This window comes from Lichenostomus cassidix, chromosome Z, assembly GCF_008360975.1.
Source record: "Lichenostomus cassidix isolate B80296 chromosome Z, HeHo_3.0, whole genome shotgun sequence".
Lineage (NCBI taxonomy): Eukaryota > Metazoa > Chordata > Aves > Passeriformes > Meliphagidae > Lichenostomus > Lichenostomus cassidix.
The window spans coordinates 34,118,552-34,141,887 of record NC_139511.1 but is presented as its reverse complement, the minus strand read 5'-3'; the positions used below and the strand labels follow the sequence as shown (position 1 = coordinate 34,141,887).

Genomic DNA, 23,336 nt, shown 5'->3' with positions numbered 1-23,336 from the left:
TAACAGAAAGAAATGAAAACTGCTTCCTAGTCCTCCAACAGTTAAATATGAGCTCTGCTTTTGATAGCGAGACTTGAGAAAAAGCAGTGAGACTTAAGTAACAAGGGTGTCACTCAGTTTCAAAGCATCCTGAAATAAAGTCACCTGTGACTCTTACACCAAAAATAAGAAGGCACTAAAAATAGACCTGTAATATTAATAGCCTGCTGCAAAGCATTTTAACACTTAAGATACAAAAACCTCTTGGCAAATGAAATATGGTGACTGAAGAATGAATTCTGGACAATAATGTTATTTTTACACACTCTGCACACTATGCTGAAAGGTGTAATCAGACACTTACCTAACTACAAAAACATTGCACATGCACTTCTCTTGAAGGCTCTACTTTAACAGGTGGTTTCAAAATATTTACAAAGCATATGGAAATATCGCCCTGTAAATGTAAGAGCCTCTGCTCTTGACATGCTTCATCAATGAACAGAAAAGAGCAATAACATTTAAGGTGGCTGAATCCTCATTATGTAAAACAAGCTGCATTTTCCTTCTCTACCCACAACATTATTTCTAATTGTGAAACACAAAAAGAATTGTGCTGTCTGCCTTACTGCTCTAAGATTTTAAACATAATTTCACTTTAAAAAACCACTTGTCCTTAGAGGTTTTTCAAACTGAAAAATTCATGCATGATTAACAGTTCTTCTCAGATCAAGGACTCTTTCTTTCCTCCTGTATATTGCACCAGACATATTGAAAGCCTACGTATCCAAGATATATACAGTATGCTAAATAACACTGAAAACCTAAATTCAGAAGAAGGCTAAAGAAACCAAACCAAAAAGTAAGAAAATCAGCTTTTAGCTTAGGAACAAGATTTTTACACAGCTGTAGAACATTATTTGCAGGTTTGCTCTAATGTAACAAATTAGCACAGCTTCCCATCTCTGACTTCCTGCATTTACATCTTTTGCATTATGTACCAAAAAAAAACACACAAAAAGAGATCCTTTCAGCCTGACTATCCTGTCAGCAAAACCAGCAGAGAATTTTTCATTGATAAAAACAGAGAATGGAAGAAAACAGACCAACCTTCACAATGTACGTCACACCAGGTCCCAGGATCTTCTCATCCGAGTGCAGCCATCCTCGAGAGGGTTTATTGACAAAGCTGCTAGTTTGATTCCAATCTTCACTTCCCAGGTGCATTTCCTCTGACCGTGCTTTTTTCCCCATACTCATCTTGCTCACGTCCTGCTGAGAACACGAAGTGGCAGAGACAAGGTTACATGTGTTGTCTGAAGCCCCTGCTGCTGAACTAGAAGCACTCGAGCTTCCCTGCAATTTGGAGACAGCAAGCTCCTTTACTGCAGAGGAGAGGTTTTTGATACCCAAAAGGCTGCCCGTGCTAGAGAGTTTCAAGTGGGACACTTTATGGATGAGGGTACAGAGGGTGGTGGGTCCATCTTCTTGGTCCTTGCGGAGAACCTCTGGTGAGACCAGGTACGAAGGTGAAGTTGAAGTTGTAGCAACTGCTGAGACCTTGCTGTTCATGGGCAAATTATGAATAAGATCATCAACAGATGTCACAGAATCATTCCTGAAGCGGTTATACTTGGTACGTTGAAGCATGCCCTTCTATCTGCTTTCCTGCATATGTTCTGGCAAATCTGATGCCAATGCAGGAGATGCCTGCACTAACATAGCAGGCAATTCATAACGACACGGATGGTTAACAAGACTTCAGAGTGAAAAAGAAAAGAGTATAAGGAAAAACAAAAAAAAAATGTATCTTTTTAAGAAATTTCTTTTGGTTCCCTGTTAAGGCTGGGTGAAGTAACAGTTTTCTGTGACTGAGATCCCAGTCCTGCTTAAAGCTGCCAACTCGCTCACAGCAAAAGCATGACTCACACAAATGAGAAGGACCCTTTTCAACAAAAGGCTGTGAACACTGCAAATCACTTCCTGTAGCCAAAAAAAAAGAGAGAGAAGAAAAAAAAAAACCCACATCCACCCACTTACAGCACACTAGCACCAATCAATTCTCAAATTCCCTTTTCCTATCTTCTCAAACAGATACTTCCTCCCAACCTTTAATTCCTATCCCCTCCCACCACCCTTTTAGTACCAAAGGCAATTACCTTTAAAACTGAATTAATAGTCTTTATGAAACACCACACTTTATTCTTCTGTTAAAATGTTCTTCCACCTCACATATTTGTGAATCTAAAAAGAAATCACAATCAGAGAGCAAATATCTGGATAATATTTGCATATGTTTATTCCCCCTCTCCTTCCCCTGCAGCAGAACACAGGCACCTTAAAGATTTTTAAAACAGATGAACCGACCTAAAGAATATATACACTTTCTTCCACAAAAGCAGCCTAACAGTGCTTCTTTGTCAATGCTGTCCCTAACAGAAACTGTTATATCCAAATTTTGATGGAGAAAGAAATCCTTCTCCCCATTTACTTCACAAGAACATTCTATTTTAATGCATGAATTACATAAGTACCTATGTGTGAAGAAGAGTATTTTTCTGATGTCCAACAACAGGCTTAACAGAAGTTTTGCTTTCACAACTGATATTCACTCTGAAGAAAAACATGAAGAGGATCTTCAATTCACTTGAATGTTTGGTTTCATTCTGAAAAACTGGGAAAAAAAAAGCCCTGAAAGAACATTGAAAAGTCCAGGTAGCAGCAAACTGACATCCTGCAGTGAAAAATAAAAAATAAATAAATGCCTTTATTAAGCATAAATGTCAGTCACAAACACTTTATCTGGAGAAGTAGCAAAACATGCAGAAAAGAGGTATTTCATTTCTCCTGCATTTTTTTAAAAGTCACAATGTGTACAGCATTGTGATACTCAATCCCCACCACAAATCATATGGCTTTTTCCTATAAATCAATCTGCTTTGCAAAATATTTTTTTTTATGTAGAACAATACTCTGCATTATAAAAAAAATTCTGACCAGAGAAGTTGCATAGTGCAAGGTAATTTTTAAAATACATGTCTAACTGCAGCACAACTTAAAGGAAAAAATCCCATGGAAATCCTTCCTTCTCCCACAACTAAAGGCTGCAGTATACAAACTGCAAACACAGTGAAACACCTAGCTCAAATACAGGTATTTAATTCATATATTCATGACATACTGAATTAAGCCAGCACCTCTTATCCCAGCAGTGATGAATAATGGCAGTGTCCTAGTCAATGTAAAGCAGGTTTCTACTGATCTGCAGAACAGCCTCTCATCACCACACTGCAAACCTGCTACAGCATCCTCACGGCATTCATTCCTCTCGCCATCCTCCTAGCACAGCAACAGCAAATATACACACCATAGCCTATTTTTACGTGTCTCTACTGCCCAGAAAACCCTACTGCTCCCGAACGGCTCTCTTCATTAGAAGCGGCTAGCAGGACTGCAAAATGTGAATGAGATGCTGCGCGTGTGAATGAAAGGGCTGGCTAGCATCCCCACATTTCTGTGAATGAAGCGAGGCCTCGCAGCCTCTGCCAGGCAATCCCTTGGGTGCTCACCAGCCCAGCCAATACCAGCCGGCTTTGATGACTCATTCAGCAAAGCCTTGCAAAATAGTGGAAGATCCCATTTCGAGCACAGGCGGCACCTTTTTTTCTGCAGCACCAGAAAATGAAGCCGGAGTGTGAGCAGACGGGAGGGGGTCGTGAAGCCCCCGTGGAAGGCAGGGCGTTGCCAGAGAAATGCCTGGGGTGTCCACAGGAGCAGCAGGTGAGGAAAACCCTGAAATCAGGTCTGGGTTTCTCCCCGGCTGTATTCACTCGGCCAATTCATTTACATCCAGGATAGGAACATGAATGTGCACATTTCGTTTGATGTTCGATTGCTCTCTGTGTGCGCCCGCAGATTCACAGATTTTACAGATTTGTCTTCAGAGACCTCTGATAAAGACAAAACAAACAAACAAACAAAAAACCCCACAACTAACAATCCAACAAAAACCAAACAAAAAGCCCACCCAACCAACACCCCCCCCCCCATAAAAACAACCACACAAACAAACCCAAAGCCCTGCTTGAAAAAAAATTGCATATACTTATTTCTACTTTATTTACCCTGTTAGCACAGTAGATATTTAAAGTATATTAAATCACTGCATGGAATGGTAGGCAGAGGGAAAGCTATAGGTTAAAAGCTTCCCAGAGCACCAGGAAAAGGTCTAATTTTTGAAACTTTCACTGGACACAGAAATGCTTCCAAGAGATCCATTGGATGCAGATGTCTCCTGCAAATCTGACATTAGACACTGCAGGGGCATAGAAGCCACTGAATTACCCACTGCTTGAAATCCAGTGCCTATTTCAGTGTTTGACTGGGAAACTGTCTCCTTTACAAATCCAGCCCTAAGGTGGGAGAACTGAACATTTTAAAACCTTGCCTTTTATATTTCCTGGGACTAGAAACAGTACATAATTTTGCCCTACAGGCAGCAGGTTCAAATCCAACTACACGAAATAATGAATGAAATTAGGAGACTGTGTAATAGGCAGAAACCGCAATTTAAATTAGGATCTAGCTCATTCTAGCTATTGCCAGAGCATTTATAATGTATTCTGCATTTTCCATACTGTGTCTGTAGCTTGCACACTGACTGTACCATGCCCACCTTAAACAAGCTTGTTGCTGCTATTATCATAGCAAGACAGCAAGACATTCAGAGCACTATTTCTTTCATACTTCTGTTCGCAACTAATGTTAGAGCCAGCATGTAAAGTGGTCCAAGTTGAAAATGAGTCTTTTTCTTTTCTTTTTTCTTTTTGCAGGGCAGTGAGCCAGACACTACAACATGATTAATAAATGGCCATGGAACTTCTTTGTTGATTCAGTAATAAAATGGCAGTTGGAAATTCAATCTCAGTAAGTGTAAAATAACATATAATCCAAGAAATACATGCACACTGATGGGATGTACACTGCCTCTGACAAAATACAGAATTTTTTTACCAGAACAACTGGTAATTTTGGCATCTTAGACCATTCCTTGTTGTTTGAAATTTTTTTCTGCTTTTTTTCAGCTCTGTTTTCTCGTGGATGCTCTTGTCACCCTGATGTAATTCTTTTTTCATGTCACTGTTCCTCTTTTTCTTCCTCCAAGCAGCTCTTAGGGGTTTATCCTTAGTTGCCATCTTTTTCCTTCTATATTTAAACTACCTCTGCAGCCTGTCTTCCAGAAGCTAGTAATTTTTATTAACCACAAAGAGTAGGGAAAAAATTATTCTAGGAGCACAATTAGAGGGAGAAACTACATTTTGTTGAGGTTTAAACAGCTTTAAATTGCTGCAAATGTAGGAGACATTGGCAATACACACGCTAAACCAGATAAGGTGATGTGCCCACCACAAAGAGGAAACACAGGGAATACAACCACTGTGTTCCACAACCTATAGTAAGAAACTCTCCTGAATGCAAAGAGGGCAACTTTCCATGATCATATTTAGAGAAATACCAATCATATATTTAGAACTGGCAGAAATACCTAGTTCCAGTAACACGCTGTGGTCCAATATGTACTCTATACAAGTAAGTGTTGGAAACAGCTGAAATATTGCTGAACAACTACTTGCATTTTCAGGGAATTCCCCAGTAGCAGTAAAATTGCTTGTGAACTAAACTGAATATAAGATGAATGAGAAAGACCTTGATTTTGGACCAAAAAAGCACTCCAAAGTGAATTTGGATTAGCTAAGTTATAAGAAACACTGAATATGTCAGACAGACATGAATATAGATGTTGCTCAGGGGTTTAATACTACACAAAAATTAGCCATAAGGCCATCATAGTTGACATTCCTCTTTATGACAAGCCCTAAACAATTACTGTTACTGTGATATAGCATTAAGCCATCAGCAAATAAGATGCTATTCCTCACATTGTAATATAATGGACACAAGTGTTGATGATCTGCTTCAGTAAATGTTCTTGCAGAATCTTTAATATTAACAAATGTTCAATTGCTCAAATAAAAAGATAGTATTTCTACAGTACAAAGATTTCTAACATGCTGTGGGGACATTTCTTCTTTTGATAATTGAGAAGGAAAAATACCAGCATTCTTTGCCTAACTCGAGATAGACATATACCAGAAATCTCTTATCCATGTATTTATTAAGCAGCCCAATCCAGATTTCTTTATGTGAGGCAACCTCAGATAATGCAGTTAACAGAAAAGCAAGGTAACATCAAGATAAAGCTAAAAGGCTTTATTGTTACATACCTCCTTAAGAAGGTATGTAACTATTTTAATTTTAAAAAGTTCTAAACATTTTATCTGTTCTGTTGGGACATACTTAATATATCATATTCTGTATTTGTCTGTTTCTCTGATTTACCTGCACACAGAGTTCAGTTACATTCCACTGTGATTTCAAAGGGAGCACATCCCACACCTGCTAGAAATATTGAAAGGCACTGAACTTCCCATCAGTGCCATGACTATATACCGCTACTTTAAAACATTCTGCAGGAATAAAAGCATAGACTGGGCTCACATCACTTAGATTTTTTTTCCATAATGGGTGTATGAGTTCAACCTCAGCTTACTGTCATATGTAAAAACACCTGAAAGCTGGTAGGCAAAGGCCAGCAGTTTTCACACATCAGAAGCCAACCAACCAACCAACCACCAAGGAACACCCCTCCCTGCAAAAAACCCTGAAACTAAAACTAGTCTAACAAATTCTAATTAATTTATTTAGAAAAAAACCCAGTGTTGTAAATTGCCCCCATCTCCCTTTCATGCTCACCCCTTTTCTTCCACTGGATCATAGTTTTGCTGTTTCCGTGGCAACATTATTGCTAAGGGTGGGCTGCACCAGAAAATGGGAGCATTATCTGTGGTTTTGCAAGTTACTTCTCTGGAAAACCATACTGTTGAAAGTGTTACTATTCAAGATCAGTGATCATCAATCATTAATGATCAACTTCCAACTTAAATTACATCAGTGGAGTGTAAAATTAAGGTCTCAAATATGCCTACTAATTTTTGTGCAGATGCTTATACTTTGAACAAGAAGCTGACCCTAAACAATGTTTAGAAGGCTGCTTTTTCTGTTAGTTGGAAATACTGAAACAATTTTCTGTTAAGACATATTCACTCTATGAAATATGACATGAAGTATTTGAAAGAAAATGAAACTTGTAATTCTTTCTGCTCCCTTAGTGGCTCCTGAGAACCTACTGTTAAAACTCAACACACTACAAAAGTTCGGAGAAAAGACAGATCTGAGATAATACCCAAATCCAAACACAACACTGAGCCTTTGTGAGAAAGGATCAGATAGGCAAGTGCATTAAAATCTGAAAACAAACATTAAATCAACTCTTACAAAACCCCAAATTTTACAGTAAATGATCCCTTTCTTTCAGCCAGACATTGAAGCTAGAGAATTAGCAGCAGTGTAACAGGGCTGTATTTTCTAAAAAATACACAATCTAAAGTTCTGCCATGCCTGTTTGGCTGCCTGCATCCACTACAGACCTTTGTACATAACAGGTCTTTTCCAACCTAAACGATCCTGTGTTTCTATGGTATTTCTTCTTTCTCCCTGTCCCAAACCTCCAACCTCTGCACCAGGAATCAAACTCTAACTGGATCCTCACCCTAGAGAGGGACTCTTCTCTAAGAAATACATCCCAGTCACATTTTCTTTTCTGTACACAACCTGTGGCATGGTGTACAAAATGTACTACGCAGTGAATAATGTAGTAAGAGGCCCATAACATGGTCCCATGATTCACTCATACTGATGGAAATAATGCTTTTTCTGGGCACATATGCATTAAGGTCCAAATGTCTCCAGGTGTTTCTCTTTCAAACAATCAAGAAACTGGTGAGTTGGAGGAGAAAGCAAATAGCAACCTAGTTCTCTGATAAATTATGCAAGAACTTTTTTTGCTGTCTTCGTCAGAATGAAAGCCATTTACTTATTTGTTAACCTAGCATCTTTTTGGTTCTCATTCATGAAATACCTTTAATAATTCAGTAGTTTTCTACATTGTAATAAGGTGTCTATTTTTGGTTTTGATAGGGTTTTTTGAGTATTTTATTTTCATTTTGTTCATATCTTATTTTCCTAGGAATGGTTTACAAAGTTGCTTTTAAAAGACCCCCGTATATGAGCTTTGACATCACAAGTTTCAACTGATTGCAATACGAGTCAAATTTCATTCTTCATTTCCAAATCCAAATGCAAGTATGGGAATTTTAATTGTGTCTGACTTTTTGTACAAGATTGCTTAGACTGTTTGCCATTCAAAAAGTATGTTTACTTTTATGAAAATGTAAATGGCTTTATTTACCTTTTGCTTTTGAAAACCAGGAAAAATATTTATTACTTATACAGAATAGATACAAATATGTTCTTTACCACCGTAAGAAAATTTCTTCTCTAGTATCTACTCTTTCATTAGGATAGCTAAATACTGGCAAGAAGAGCAGTAATGAAAAGGATATGTTAAAAAAATGTGTAATGCACTTTGTTGTAACTCTCGGCATCAGGAAGCGTTAACTGTACCTTTTCTAAGCAGACAACAGTCCATTAAAAAACCAGACTTTCCCAAACCCACTATTTCCCCCTCTCCTAATTAAAATGTTATCATCAAAACCATAGGAACCAAAAACCAACAGAGTATAAAGTACCATCCTTGTCTTATGCCACATATCAGATCAAAATTCTGGCCGTATGCGCAGAAATTTGGGGACATCAGATTGCTCTCATCCTCCTGTCACTGACTGCATCACCTTTGCCAGATTGCCATAAAGTGCATGCTGTGGCAACTGGCTGAAGACTAACACAGAAAAAACAGTGGTGGGTTTTTAGGTTTTTTTTTCAGCTAGATCAGTTCTAGACTCCAAATCACTTCACAGTCATGAGCTGTTAAGAGGGAGAGGAAACTAATTGCATGGGCCAGGACAAGTGTCTAATACCTACTTGCATCCACTTCACCCTGAAAGAGAATCCATTAACTTGTGTCACCAAATGATACAGATTTTCTTGGCAAACATGGAGCTACATGCAAAGCCTTTATCGATCACTTCAGTACTGAAAGAATGCTGGCATTTCTGCAGTAGTGGATAACAGCACCAGTGGAGGGTTATTCACTGCAGCACTCACAGCACTCACTCCCAGTGAATTGAGAATAAGGACTACTTCTGCAGTATTTGTACATATAGCTGTTGTGAATCACCATACCTGTTTATGCTAATGCTGCTTGTTATGTGACCTGAAGTGATGGTTCTCTTCTTTCTGGGTACAGTCAAATGAAAGAGGCACCTGCAGACAAGTGTATATGTGCAGGTATGCCCACATGCCTGCATGTATTAAGGATGCATTCTTTTCTTAGCTAGGTTGCTTGTCTTTGCATTTGAGTTGGCCTACCTTAGATACAACAATACATATGGAAAGCAGGATGGCAAATCTGTGAAAGAGATGATAATGAGGCAGGGCTGGATGGCAGAATGTAAACATCTGTTTAAATGTTCACTTAACTGGATTGAAGTTTACAAATTACATTGCTAGTAATGTAAGGAAAGGCACTAACTGAAATGGCTGCAGATGTGAAGACTAAGAAACTCTGTTTTAAGCTCCATGAACTGAAGCAGAGCAGAAGGGAGGCAAGCACCCTAAACTCTGAAATTAACTCCAAGATTAAAAAACATTTAGATTTGCAGAGAAATGGAGACAAATATGTATTTACTACGCTACTGTCATACACAGCAACTTCTATATTTCTTTGTTATAGCAAATGTAGCTTTCTCTAGGTACTCTCAGAAAACTTGTTTTGTTTGCTCAAGCAGGGAAAGCCCCTGAGAAGCTTCAGTACAATTAAGGCTGAGCTAGCACAGACACTATTGGTATTCTGAGGGTCAGCAGTTCTCCAAAGGACTTTGGGCACATACACTAGGACCAGATTTCAGTAACAACAAAGACATGTGGCAAGGAAATACAGCAGAAAGGCTGGAGCAAAAACATGGCAAATGCTTGAACAGACAAGCAGAAACCAAAGGCCACTGGCCAAGCACTGGTAATTGATGGGTATCCAGGCCAGAGGAGATATCCAAATGGGGAAAAATGGTAAGCTGTTGACAAATACACGCATCAACAGCCCAACCCCAGGACTGCCCAGTGCTCACTATAAATTGGGTTTCAATGATGCGCTGGTGCCCGGATGAAGCGGTAGAAGAGAAATGCCACTGGCAGAGACAGAGACCCCAGCTTACAGTTCCAGAAGAGAGAAAGGAAAAGGGATGCTGAAGCTGCCACAGCCTGAGAAGTTCTGCTATGGCAACAAGTAAAACAGAAGGAAAAATCCAACCAAGTGCATGGAAAACAATCAACCTTACTACCTGGTGAAAACAATAGTGCCACCAGTTAGTTCAAGCGACAGCACATCTGAGACTGAGTGAACATTATGATTACAGTCAACATGTTAGCATTGCATAAATGTTGATTGTCTGCTGCAATTATTCACTTTGACTAGGATATGAAAGTGTAAAGATCCATACAGTTATGAGATTATCATGTGCCACTGAAGCAACCTGTTACATGTCTGTTCTAACAGTTATTACTGACCACCATGAACTGCAATTATCCTTAAACCGAGACTTTATTTTAATGACTAGCAGGACTTTATCTGTTTAGGACTACCAAGACAGTGTCATGGTGATGCTTTGTCCTAATAAAACTGCTCCTATACCCAAGTGCAAGAAACTTTACCAATAAAAAAACAACTTTGCACCTAACAGTGTGCAAATATTAAGCCTGCTTTTGAACAGCACCTGAACAACATATGCCTGATTGGAATATTTAAACTGGAAGAAATCTGTTACTTAGCTAGAAGCATTAGGACTGCCATGCAGCAACAAAATCCTTAAGTACAATTAAATTAAAAGCTCAACAGTTAAGACACAAGTAAGTCTACTACATAAAATTATTTATTAGAATACATGTACATGTCTGTATCAGAATACATTCACAGATCATCATGGTGAGAGTCAGATGAGAGAACAGGAAGATATTGGGAGATTTCAGTATAGTGATGCATAGGTAGATGGTAACGTTCCTGGACTGACACTCTTTTTTACCTTGACAATACCATTTTAATTTTGCGTTTATATTTTTTGGCCAAAACAATAGTTGGGTTTTTTAAGAAAAAGCAAAAGAATATTCTGCTAGAAAAACACTTCCTACATACACAAAAAAGCATAACCTATATTCAACTGCTATATGCTACATCTTTCTAACCCTTTCTAGCGTGCCGATGGAAATGTGTACACACAAAAGTTCCACACAACAAGCTTTCAGTCACGCAAAACACCTGCCCTCTACTGTTCAAGATGCAAACAAAGCTGGAAGGAGCTCTTCCTTTCTACAGAGCACATTAACTCTCTCTAGAGCATTAACATCTACAGGCACCTACATCACCTCTCAGCAAATCACACTTACAAGATGTAACAAGGAGAATGAAAGACTTAGAAGCTCCTGCAAGGCCACATGTGCTAGTTTTGGCTGGAGTAGAGTTAATTTTCACCACAATGCCCAGTAATGGCTCTGTGTTTTGGATTTGTGTTGAACATAGGCTGATAATATAGAGATGTTTTTGTTACTGCTGAGCAGGACTTGCACAGATCCAAAGCCTTTTCCACCTTTTGCACTGCCAAGGAGACTGGGGGGGGACGACATGCGAGGAGACACAGATGGGACAGGTCACACAATCTGACTCAAGGGATATTCCAGATCATATGACATCATGCTCAGGTTATAAAGTGGAGGAGGAGAAGGGAAAAGGGGGAGAGGCTTGGAGTGATGGTTTCTGTCTTTCCAAATAACCATTAAATGTAATGGGGCCCTGCTCTGCTGGAAATGGCTGAACACCTGCCTGCCCATGGGAAGCACTGAATTAATTCCTAGTTTTGCTTTGCTTGTGTGTACAGTTTTTGCCTTCCCTGTTTAACTGTTTGTATCCCAATCCACGGGTTTTCTACCTTTTGCCCTTCCAGTTCTCCCTGGTACCACTTCTGGGGGAGTGAGCAAGTTGCTGGCTGGGGTTAAACCACGACTCTATGCTATGGCAGCAAGAGGTGAGTGTGGGCCATCAAAAAGCAAGACCACAGTTTAGATCTGTTAAAGAGGGCAGCAAAGTTCTGCTTGAATGTCTCATCTGTTCAGAAGCACAGAGTACTGACCAGCAACCCTACTTCTATTGCTGCTTCAGCATTTTTGTGCTTATGAAAGAAAGGAGTCTATAAAATGTCATCAGTAAGTAAACCATCTTGCTCAGCCTTGAAGGGTCCTTTGCAGCAGAAATTATCTCTCCATCACTCAAGGAAAAGAACAGGTATATACTGCCAGGAAAGGTGATGCACAGTGAACAGAAACATGACTTACGAACAGAGTAGGGAGGATCATATGTTTGGTCTTTCTGTAATCATGCCCACAAAAACATCTTGTAGTAACAAAACACCAAATAGATCAAAAGGATGCCTGAAAAAAAAGCAGCTAAATTCTTGTATAATAATCTAAAATAAAGAGGTTGTTTCAAGTTTTCCCTTTTATCAGCTAATTTTTACTTCAAGATTTAAAAAATTGAAACTTCTCAGTACAGCAGATGCCCATAATCCTATTAATAAATATGTACTAGGTTGAACTAGCAGAATATTCATTTGGCATGACTAGAGATGTTACTGAACTTCACCAATATGATGATATTCTTAAGCACTGTTAAGTGCCTTCCTAAGAAAGCTATTGATTTTCTAAACTATCACTAATTTGTTTGTTTTGAATAGAACTTTGGCCAAAGCAAATTAAAATTAGTTCCTACCATAAAAAGTATCTACCATAATCCTTTATGTATACACAGTGAGTATGAGACTCATGACCCTTTAGCCTGGTTTCCATTCCTTGGTTACCCCTGCAACTGCTCAGTACCCTCTATCTGCATATCATTGGTAGATTGACATTTAATGAAACCACTGACCAAATTCAGCCAAAAACTACAAAGAAGGGGAGGTATGGAAGATGTTTAGTAACCACACGCTCATGGAGTAAGCAGGAAGAGGAAAAAGGTGAAATTATACCTATGTCTCCAGAGAGGGAGGCACCATATTATTAGGCCATACTTCTTAAAGTCTAACACTTTCAATAAACATGGTTTACATATTATCTGGGGTATTACCAGCATCACAAAACTTCACAGATAAATGTCAAGAACACTGTCAATGTAATCAGCAAGGTTAGCAGTTGTTGTTTTGCTATTATTGTACTGGAGCAAAAAGATTTTGTATATGCCACAGAGCAGTGTTTGCATTTGAGAGTAAGCATCATAGAATCATTAATGATTTTCTAATAGAAGCTTGAAGCTTTAGACCACATTTTCCTTTCTCTGAAATCCCAAAAGTATTCATAGGACCTTAATCTATCTCACAAAGTAGGCTAACATGCCTGTCACCTGTATCCTCATACAGACCGGGATAAACCTTTTACAAATGCTTAAAAGAGACAATTGACAGCACCTCAGCACATCACCATACTTTGGCATGGTTGTTTTTATTATGGTTATCTCATCTAATATCTCTTATGCTAATACTCAAAAATGTTAAATCTGAGTTTACCAAATTCTACACACAAAAGCAATTAGAACCAGTTCATCCTTCAGACATTCATCTCACCATGATCGTGATTTCTATCCCTAATTAGAATATACATCCCATGATTTCTCACTATTTTGGCAAACCTGAACCACTGGTCCGGGTGTTCAGCTGCACATTCAATTCAATACAGCTAAATATGATACTGTGCAATTTGCAGTTTACCAACTAGCTTGAAGTAAGCTTAAAACTTAATAATTGCTAGAACAAAACGTAAAAAGGAGCTGATGTTAGTATCTTCTCTACTCTTTCATTTAACACAAGGAACATGTCTTCTGTGAGTGAATTCTTCATTAGACAAGTCAGTTACTTCCAAGGAAAATAGCTGGTGTTTATTAAAACTTCAGAGAGGCCATGACAACTCTGGGTGAATTGCTGCTGTAATCACTCACCCAATTGCTTACTGTTTGTAAGCAAAAGCACAAAACAAAACCACTGCACACCACACTTTTGAATCTGTTCTTAGCATGGGGAGATAAGGTCTGTATTACGCATAGTTTTTCTGGGTAATTCTTAAGGCTTAAATCAATCCATTAGTAGCAACCAGTGCTGGGCATACTCCTACATTATGCAGTCTGATGATGCAGACAGATTTGCTCCCACCTGCTGTGATTCATGCAGTCCAGTCAGATAATACAGTAGCATTATTCAACAATCTGCAGCAAGGTAGTCTAATATTGGCCTTTCTGGCATTGCCTTCTAAAATACAGCCACATAATAAATATTTTTAGTATTAAAAAAAGTCACATGAAAAATTATCTTGCTGTTTCTTTGATGATTTTCTTGCACTCGGAGCAAGTAGACAAAATATATTTATATATTTAATAATATATATATACACATGCCCACACATGCTCTTCTCCCTCTCTGTTTCTCTAGCCAATATAAAGGAGTTACAGCTTATTTCCAAGGCTGTTTTTCTTTTGGTGTATATATCGATACTGATTCCTACAATGCCTGCAGTTTTGTTTTAATTTGAATATACTTTGTAAAGATCAAGTAGCAAACTCTGCAGGTATCTTATGTAATTACTTTTTTTTCTCATCACTATGCAATACTGCATGATGGGAAACTATGCATATATTTTGGCTTATTAACTAACGTTGCTTCCCCCAATTCTCTCCTGAAGATGTATTTCCATTGCAGAATGCCTGTGTCAGTATTTAGAGCATATCACACACTTCAGACTACCTCTTGAAATTAGGAAGAATATTAAACTAATTTTAATTAAATTGAAGACAGAGTTAGATTTAAAAATATGCAGCCATTAGGGATGCCATTTCTTTTTCCTGTTAATTTGGAGTCACATCACTTGAAAATCAACACTTGATTCCATGAGACATTCAAGTGTACTTGACATGGAGATCGGTTCTGGTGTTTGTATGGTTAATCTGCTGAGTCGTGACTACTTGTAACTGTCAAATTCTCTCCAAGGATAAATAATTAAAGCTTCTGGAAGAATAAGCACACAGGAAGCAGTGGAGATTGGATGTACGTAGGTGTTGAGGGCATTAATTTTTATCCAATCGCTGAATAAAAAGCACATTATTCATGCAACCTTGTTCATTCACTGCTACGTGACCTGCACCACAATAGAAGACTGCAGCATCCAGTGCTGAATTCAAGGCATTCAAGGCAATGAGGAAAGGACTCCAACAGTACCAGCACACAAGAGCAAAATGCTACATTGTAGGTGTAGCATGCAGCCTTTGGTTAATGCCTTAGCTCTTATGACTAATGCTAGAATGACAAAAAAATACTGTTTCTCATAGAATATTTTTCTTTGGGTGCAGTAAAAATAGCAAATATTAGCCTTAAGGTAGAAAGACTTTTTCACTTTCTTTTCAGCATGTATGTCCCACTACATGACAACTATCAGATCAAAAATCCAAAGTCATAGCAAACAAACAAAAATATTCATTAATTGATGAAGCAAAACAAATGCAATGCATTGTAGTATCTGTGGTACAAAACTTTTGACACAAAATACTTCAATAAAGTGAATATTGAAAGGCGTAAAATCTACAAGGCAATTTTAGCTGTGAAGCTCAAAAAAGCCTGTTATAAGTTCCTGAGGGTTTTTAAAGCACAAGAACAACTCCCTGCTCCAAAATAAATTCCTCCGCCTTCACATTCCTATTCCTGTCCCATGTTAACTCACTACAAATTCTATCTTTGGCTTGATGCCTCATATGCCTGTTAACTAACTACTCTGTTATATGTAATTGTTTATTTGCTTGAATATTTGTATACCACATACAAAGGTGAAACTCAAGTCTCTAGTGAAAAAATAAACCCATAAATGCTAAAAACTGAGGTATCTATAAACATACATTAAGGTCCATGATTACTGGAAAGCAAGGCACCTGCTAAAAGTGTTCATAGCATCTCCCACAACTACCTACTCACTCTGGCATTTTTAAATACCAGATCAGTTACATCATTCTTAGCAGCAGATGTAACAGCTTCATATCTTATATCCAAGCATAGGCACAAAAGATTTTAACTCTTATTTATAATGAAAAATAATGGTCTTTTAGAAAAGCTTGAAAGCTGCAGAATTCCCTAATGACAAATTTGGGTGTTTGAAATGTTATCAGAATAAAAACTCATTTTATTTTTACATAAAAGACAGAACCGTCCACAGATTCCAAGCATACAGGAATGAGGAAAATTAATTAGTTTCTTATCACAAATCAGAAAAGAACCAAAGAGGATTTAAAAACTAAAACCCCTGTTATTTAAATATATACAAAATGTAAAATTTTTAATAAATATTATAGATATATAATCCTATATCTGCAGAAAAAAATGGATGCATGTGAGAAAAAGAATTAAGGTACTCACAACAGGAAAAGAGAAAATAAAATATAGGCAGTCAAGAAGAAGAAGAAAATGAAAACAGAAATTTGGAAATATATTAATTGTTGTAATAGGGCAAATTTAATTTAGAAATAACTGTTAAATCTAAAAATAGCAAAGTCCTCAAGGAAACACATTAAACAATTTGTTGGAAAAACTGATGAAACACAAAGTGTTTTATCCTATTGCCATACTTAGAAAGTTTGTAAACGCTCTCAGAGTTGAAAATGGTCTTTCCAAAAGCATTGCTATCAGACAGACTGAATCAGCAGTAAAGTTTGGATAACAGGTCACTCCTTCTCTCCTCCACCTGCATTAAAGCTAAGGCGAGTGCTGCAGAGCATATGAAATGGGAAATTGAAAACGGCAAAGTTTGTCCTTCGTGCTCTTCATTGGTCACCCTCTTCCCTGAATCTCTAGGACAAAAATATATTGCTAGGACAGGACAACATGAGATGTAATTAATCAAAAGAACATAAAATTGTCCTGTGTCCCAGTGATGTAGTACTAATGGTTACCATTGTTGTAAAACATTTGCCTTACATTTTGAAGGAAATTAATCAACATAGTGATAAATCATATTATATAATTAAACATTATTAATGCTGGGGACCAAGATTACTGAGCTCCTAGGTAACGTCACATTTGTGTGATGTTAAGAACAGTGTGACATTACTCAGGAGAAAATAGCTTTCCTAATGTCAATAAAGAATGCAATATAATCTCCCTTTGCCGTTTCAAAATTGAAAAATGATTAACTGGAATGGAAGAGTAACACAGGACTAATTCCCCATTTATCATGGCCAGGTCATAAAATGCTGGTCATACCCATGATAGGTTCATTTCAGGGCTTAGCTCAAGAAAGGTTAGTAACTTGGGAAAAGGGTACTGCTGATAGTGCTGTAAACCAGATTATTTTACTGTATATTTTATGGAAAAGAGAATATTCTTTCAATGTTCATGGCATAGCTAAAAAAAAATATAATTTTTTTTCAATTTCAAAAAGCTGGCTAAGATCACATGGCTGTTATAATTCCCTATTGCCATTTGTGGTATTTGTGAAAATTCAGTTCCTAGATATCAAGAGGTGTACCAAGACAAGTCTCTTCTGAGCAACAAATAAAGGTGATGAATGAAATCTATGAATGTTTGCTTGGAAAGTTCAGATATGCCAGTGAGCATTCAATGTGTTTAAAATAGCCACAGAAAGCCATCTCAAGTGTGATTATGGAAGCTCACCAGAACTGCAACGTGTCCATAAGCAGTACAACTGTTTTTATCCCACCCATATATAGCACATGTTTCTGACACGTTAATATGCAGATTGCAGGTGGGAGTTTCCAGGTTCAAAGCTAGTTTTTCCACTGTGTGGCATGTTCCCAAAATCCATTTTCAACCCACCTAATTTTAGGCACTTAGTGGAGGGGCTAAAGTTAGAAACCGAGTCATGCTAAACTCTCTCTACAGGCTCTGGAAAGATAGTCAGTGATAAAGGGCTGGTAAGATTTACTGCAGCTGAATTACATCTAGTGAAAGCTTGTTCAGTATTCAGACTGAAGCTATCTGCTTATTAGCAGATCAAATGTTTGAATATTATGCGGAACAAACAAATTCCATCTAATCATTAAATGAGCTGTATACTTTCTCCCCTTATTCAGTCCTCTCAATAGCTACTTCAGTGAGCAGCAACTTGCTGGCCTTTAAATCATCATTCTTTCTGTGTTTATTACCTTTCTAAAGAGAAAATTCTTCTTCCTTTCTCCTCTTGTATGCTTAGGTAGCAAATACGTAAAATCTACTTCTAAGAGAGTGGCACAACAGAGTTGGGTTATTTTTATAGCTACAGGTGGATGAGCAACTTGTCCACCTAATGGCTTAGATTACTTTAAAATTACTCATAGCTCCCAAATACTTTGATTAGTGTTCAATAATTTTCTATTTGCACAGTCAAAACCTCTGCAGGAAGCCCAGGAAGGTATCATTATTTATCAATTTTACTCCAAAAAGCAAGATCTCTGACAAAGAATGTGTTGACAGTCACAGTTAAACAATTTTACAGGATAAAACAGTAAGTATTGGAAAATGGTAATAGGAAAAATACGGGCATTTATTGCCTTTTGCATTTCAAGAACTTAAAAATATGAATACAGGAAACCATACAGTCAGTGTGTATAACATAATGATATATTTTCCAAGCCAAATATAGTTGACTAAATCAAGGCAGAAACACAGGCTGCAACTGCAAAAATAGAACAAAGGAAATGTGGGGGGAAAAAGACCAACAAACTCAAACCTACTTGAATTTTAAACTTCTTTAGATATAATTATCTTCTGAATACTGAATTAAAATACATGCTCATTAAAACGTGGACATCTAACAATGCAAGGAATTTATGCATATAAGCCATCTCAAATCATGAATCTTCTTTCAACACTAGGAAAATTGTGCTAGTATTTCATGCATGCACCAAAGCTAGGACTTAATACTCTACTCAATACTGTGTATAACAGGTGAACAAGAGAGTATCAGCAGAAACAGAATTAAAGCTGTGTTTTTCCTGATTTTAAATGGAGGAGGAGAATTTAATTCAAAAAGCCTATTCTGTCCCTGGCAATTATTTGCACTGGGGAAGTACTAGACAGTTGCTTTCCCAAGTAATACATCTTGAGAATACAGTTGCATGTGTGATTGCACTGGAGCACCCCTGATTGAATGACTAAAGAGAACTTGACCTCCTTCGCAGTCATATTTTCAAGCTGCAAAAAGAGGCATCCTCCAATTATAAAGAGGGCAGATTGAGATGCAACAACTGAATGGTAAGGAACAATCAGCTACAGATCTCACTCAGAGTGCCACAAATATGACATTCAACCATCTCAAAGAAACTGTGCTCACGCTTACCAGATGCTAACACATCCATTTCATTTAGTTTTGCCTTCTGCACAGTGAAAAATATTGTAATTCTGTAGTAATTACTGTCAAACTCACAGCTCTAATTATATTCTGCCATTTTAAAGTGCTTGCATATGCATTTAATGCTTCCAAAGATGTCACCCTAAATACTGACATTTTCTGTTCATTCACAGAAGATATACAGCATTAATAGCCAATGCCACACCACTTTAATGTAAAACAAATCACCAAAGAAAGGTTCGAGCAAATATTTTTGCATTTTAAAATATGAGGCACACTTACATATTTACATTTGCATTGTTGCAATATATGCAGCTTCTTCCTTTTAATCTGCTTCATGCAGCAGGAAGAACTCTGACAGCACCAAAATGCATGTTGGAGATCTACTGATTTTACATTAAGCTTCAGGCTTTTCCCTTCTATCTTTATTTTGATCACCAAAAAAGTGAGCCAAACACAAGGGCAAAAATAATTTGATCCTCTTACTGTCTAACTTCTCTTGTGCTTTGAATTGCCACAGTAGAGTAGGTTCAGCATTTGGCTGCTGGATTGTACAATCCCTATTGCAATTTATATACTCTCTAAAAAAATTTCATCTTGAACAACAAGAGCAAAACACATCCTTATCCTGTAACAAGCTGAAACTGGAATATACAAAACATTCCATACTGATAAAACCATATGTCTTCAACTAACATGTTGTATTTATAAAAGCTCAATCATATGATTGACTACATTAAAAAAAATAAAAATCAGCAACATATTTAAACATATTTAAAGCCTTACTACCTAACTTAACTCCTGGAAGCCTCACAAAAGTCACATTTTGTAAGGTGCTCTGAAAGAGGGCAAAGTGCCGGATTTTGGCAGTCACGAGGAATGTGTGCTTTGGAAAATTTGGGTAAACTATGGGTTTGTTTAAGCACCTCTATCTGTCTTTAACTGATTGGTGAGGAGCCTTGCTACCACTTAATACCATTCAGGAAGATCTTTTCCCTCTTGCATGCCATCACATTTCCAGGAAGAAGCTGACTGCATTGGCAAACCAAGCCTATGACAATGTTAAACTGCTACATTCCCAATTCCCACATTCAGTGCAGTGGCTCTATTTTAATTTTACCTTTTGAGAAAGTAAAGCATTGAACATCCTGAAGGTTAATTTTTTCCACTTTTCCAGATATTGGGTTGAGGGCTTAAATAAGGGGATACAGCTTCAAGTTAATTAAAGGCTGTCAATTGTTGTTGCTAATTTGCAGTAATTGGCATTGGTTATGTACTGACTAGATAAATGAGAGCACATGTTTAACTAACAGATGATACATTACAGGACTGTTTCCTTTAATTTATCATCAATCATATGGAGCATTTTTTATAACAGGTTTATTTTAGCATTATGCCATTCCAAAATTCTTCTCTCAAGTCTTTTTTCTCCCCTTGTGGCTCCATATGCTGATTGAAAAAATGTTAAAAAGTACCATGGTAACGCTTGCTATGCTATAAGACATATTGAAGAAAGTTTTCAGACTCCTCAGGCATAACTAAGACATTAAAATATGCACAATAATGTCAGAAAAATACTCTAGAGAGAGATATAGTGCTTGTATCCAGAGATACTATTTTCAGATTTCATAGACTTGTTAATTATATATATGTATATTACATTAAGGAATTATAATACACAGAGAGTGCAAAAAGTGTCCCTAATCAAAGACAATTTGGTATTTCACAGATGCAACACATTTTGCTGTTTAAAATACAAGTTTAAGTGCTCCCAAAGTGTGAACTGGCAATTTTGAAGTCTAAACTTCACTGCTTAACATCCAGCTACTGTGGTCAATGATCAATGTCATTAATAAACAAATGATACACATAAGGATTAATTTTGGGGGATAACAGGTTAATCTGTCTGAAAATTCAAAAGCATATACTGGCTTTGCCTTCATGAAAGTCCACCTCTGTCACCAAAGGCCTAGATGACCAGCTACACAGTTTAGGCTGCTCTTTTTTCCTCAAAAATCAAACTAACCCTATCTTCACTGTGCTCTCCCTTGCAGCAGCAAAGATTAGTAGCTGATATCAAGCAGGAGAAAACAGCATGACCAAGCCACAACACTAATCCCATATGCAGCCTTTCATCCCACAAGAAAAAGCACATATCTAAATCCATACTATGCCTGCACATTTCTGCCAACTGGAGCCCACAGGGAAAGAATTCCATCTCCTGCCTTCAACCTGGATAATGAGTCTGAGTTCACCCTTATTTAACTTTATTTAAGTTGCAAACACACCCCACATATGATAGTACTACATAACAGTAATAACTGAGAAGTCACTTCTGCATTTTTCCAATGGGATTTTTTCAGATTTGTTTTCCATTACGTGTCTGTACAAACTGGTAGACCTAACAACATACGGTCTCTGAAATCCATTTCTTCTTAAATGAAATGAAATGGAATGTTTTCCTATCTTTCAAGACTCAAATTCCAAGTGTAATACTGTCTACCCAAAGTAGAATATTTTTTAAGCAGTTTGTGTAACACTGAACCAAAAAAATAGTTACTTAATCTCAAGCAACAATTAGTTTACTTGATGTCCTGAAACATACACCCCTTATGCTCACTTTTATGTCTTTTATCTTCCTAAAACAGATTTGTAAGTCCCAAATCAAAGTACATTCTCAAAGTTATATGTATGTTATGGCTTTTCTTAAAAGTACTGTTTGAGACTTATAGCCTTACCATACTGTGGTTGCAGTAACTGCCCCAAGAGCAGTTACAACACCTAACCCAGTTCCTTCTGCAGACAGCGGTAGGATTTGACAGTAAGGTTATACTCTATTGGAAAGCTACATATACCAAAGAGTTAGCAACAATCTTAATACATCAATTTTTAAGGTAATTTATTTACCTTATTGTGAGGTAAATAAATAAGGTAATTTATGAGGAGCCTGAAAGGGGAAGCTCTGATCAGGTTTTTATGAGTACGGCAACTGTGTGTTGCAAATTGCAGTTCAGTAAAAATGCGTCTGCCATTTCCACATCCATTGTAGTTTCCATAGAAGATAAATTTATTACACATTTTGGCCAGTTCTTTGTCTATACCATACAGGTATAGAGAGACCAGGATGTATTCTGGCAGGTACATCCCACAGGCATAGATGTACACATAGTTCCACATTGCAGACTCAGTTGAACATGTGAATCAAGCTTACATATCCCTGCCTCTCTGCCTGTCAAACACTTGCACTGCAGTGGTTATGTTACCAAGCACCTCATTCCAGAAGGTATGTAAAGAGACAAATTAACAGTATTTTCTTCTGTCTTCACAAAGAATCAAGCTATTGTTTCCCACAGACTTTAATGTTTCATCTAAAATTAAAATCAACATGGCCAGCAGTAAGTAAAGGGATTGGTTTGGATTTTTTAATAGACAATTCATAAAGTCTGTACTACTAGCAGTATTCTGAGAATCAGTGCATCATATAACTTCTGTCCTGAGGCTGATGACAGAGAGAGTCATGAAGATTTCAGCTCTGTTGCTTTACAGCTGGTAGAATGAATGGGACCAGTGGGTCAAAAGTGGCATTGGTGCACCAGAAATGCAGGTGATTCCAGCATCACAACAGGAAAGCTGAGTTGGAAAAATGGCTGGAGGAGAAGCGAAACTGAAATCCCTCTAGCTCCTTCCATCAGCTGCCCCAAAGTTCTGGCAGGGTTTGAATTTACAGTAAAAGACAAAAAAGGAGTTATTACAGACATGACAGTTCTAAGATATAGCTGAGAAAGGTTAGTGTCAAGGAAAAGCAAGAACCAAGAACTCTGCCTAAGGGAAGGAGTGCTGGGAAGTCCAGTGTAGTGACACAGACA

General features: G+C 37.6%; 1 protein-coding gene across 1 annotated transcript in view; it reads right to left on the bottom strand.

Annotated features, from left to right (window-relative positions):
* Window positions 1–2,008, bottom strand: part of SHC3 (SHC adaptor protein 3) — a 47,379-nt gene extending 45,371 nt beyond the window's left edge. Inside the window, exon 1 of the mRNA XM_085043448.1 lies at window positions 1,090–2,008. Coding sequence (XP_084899574.1) covers window positions 1,090–1,629 — 540 coding nt within the window. The 5' untranslated portion in view covers window positions 1,630–2,008. The remainder of the gene's footprint in view (window positions 1–1,089) is intronic.
* Window positions 2,009–23,336: the final 21,328 nt, after the last annotated feature.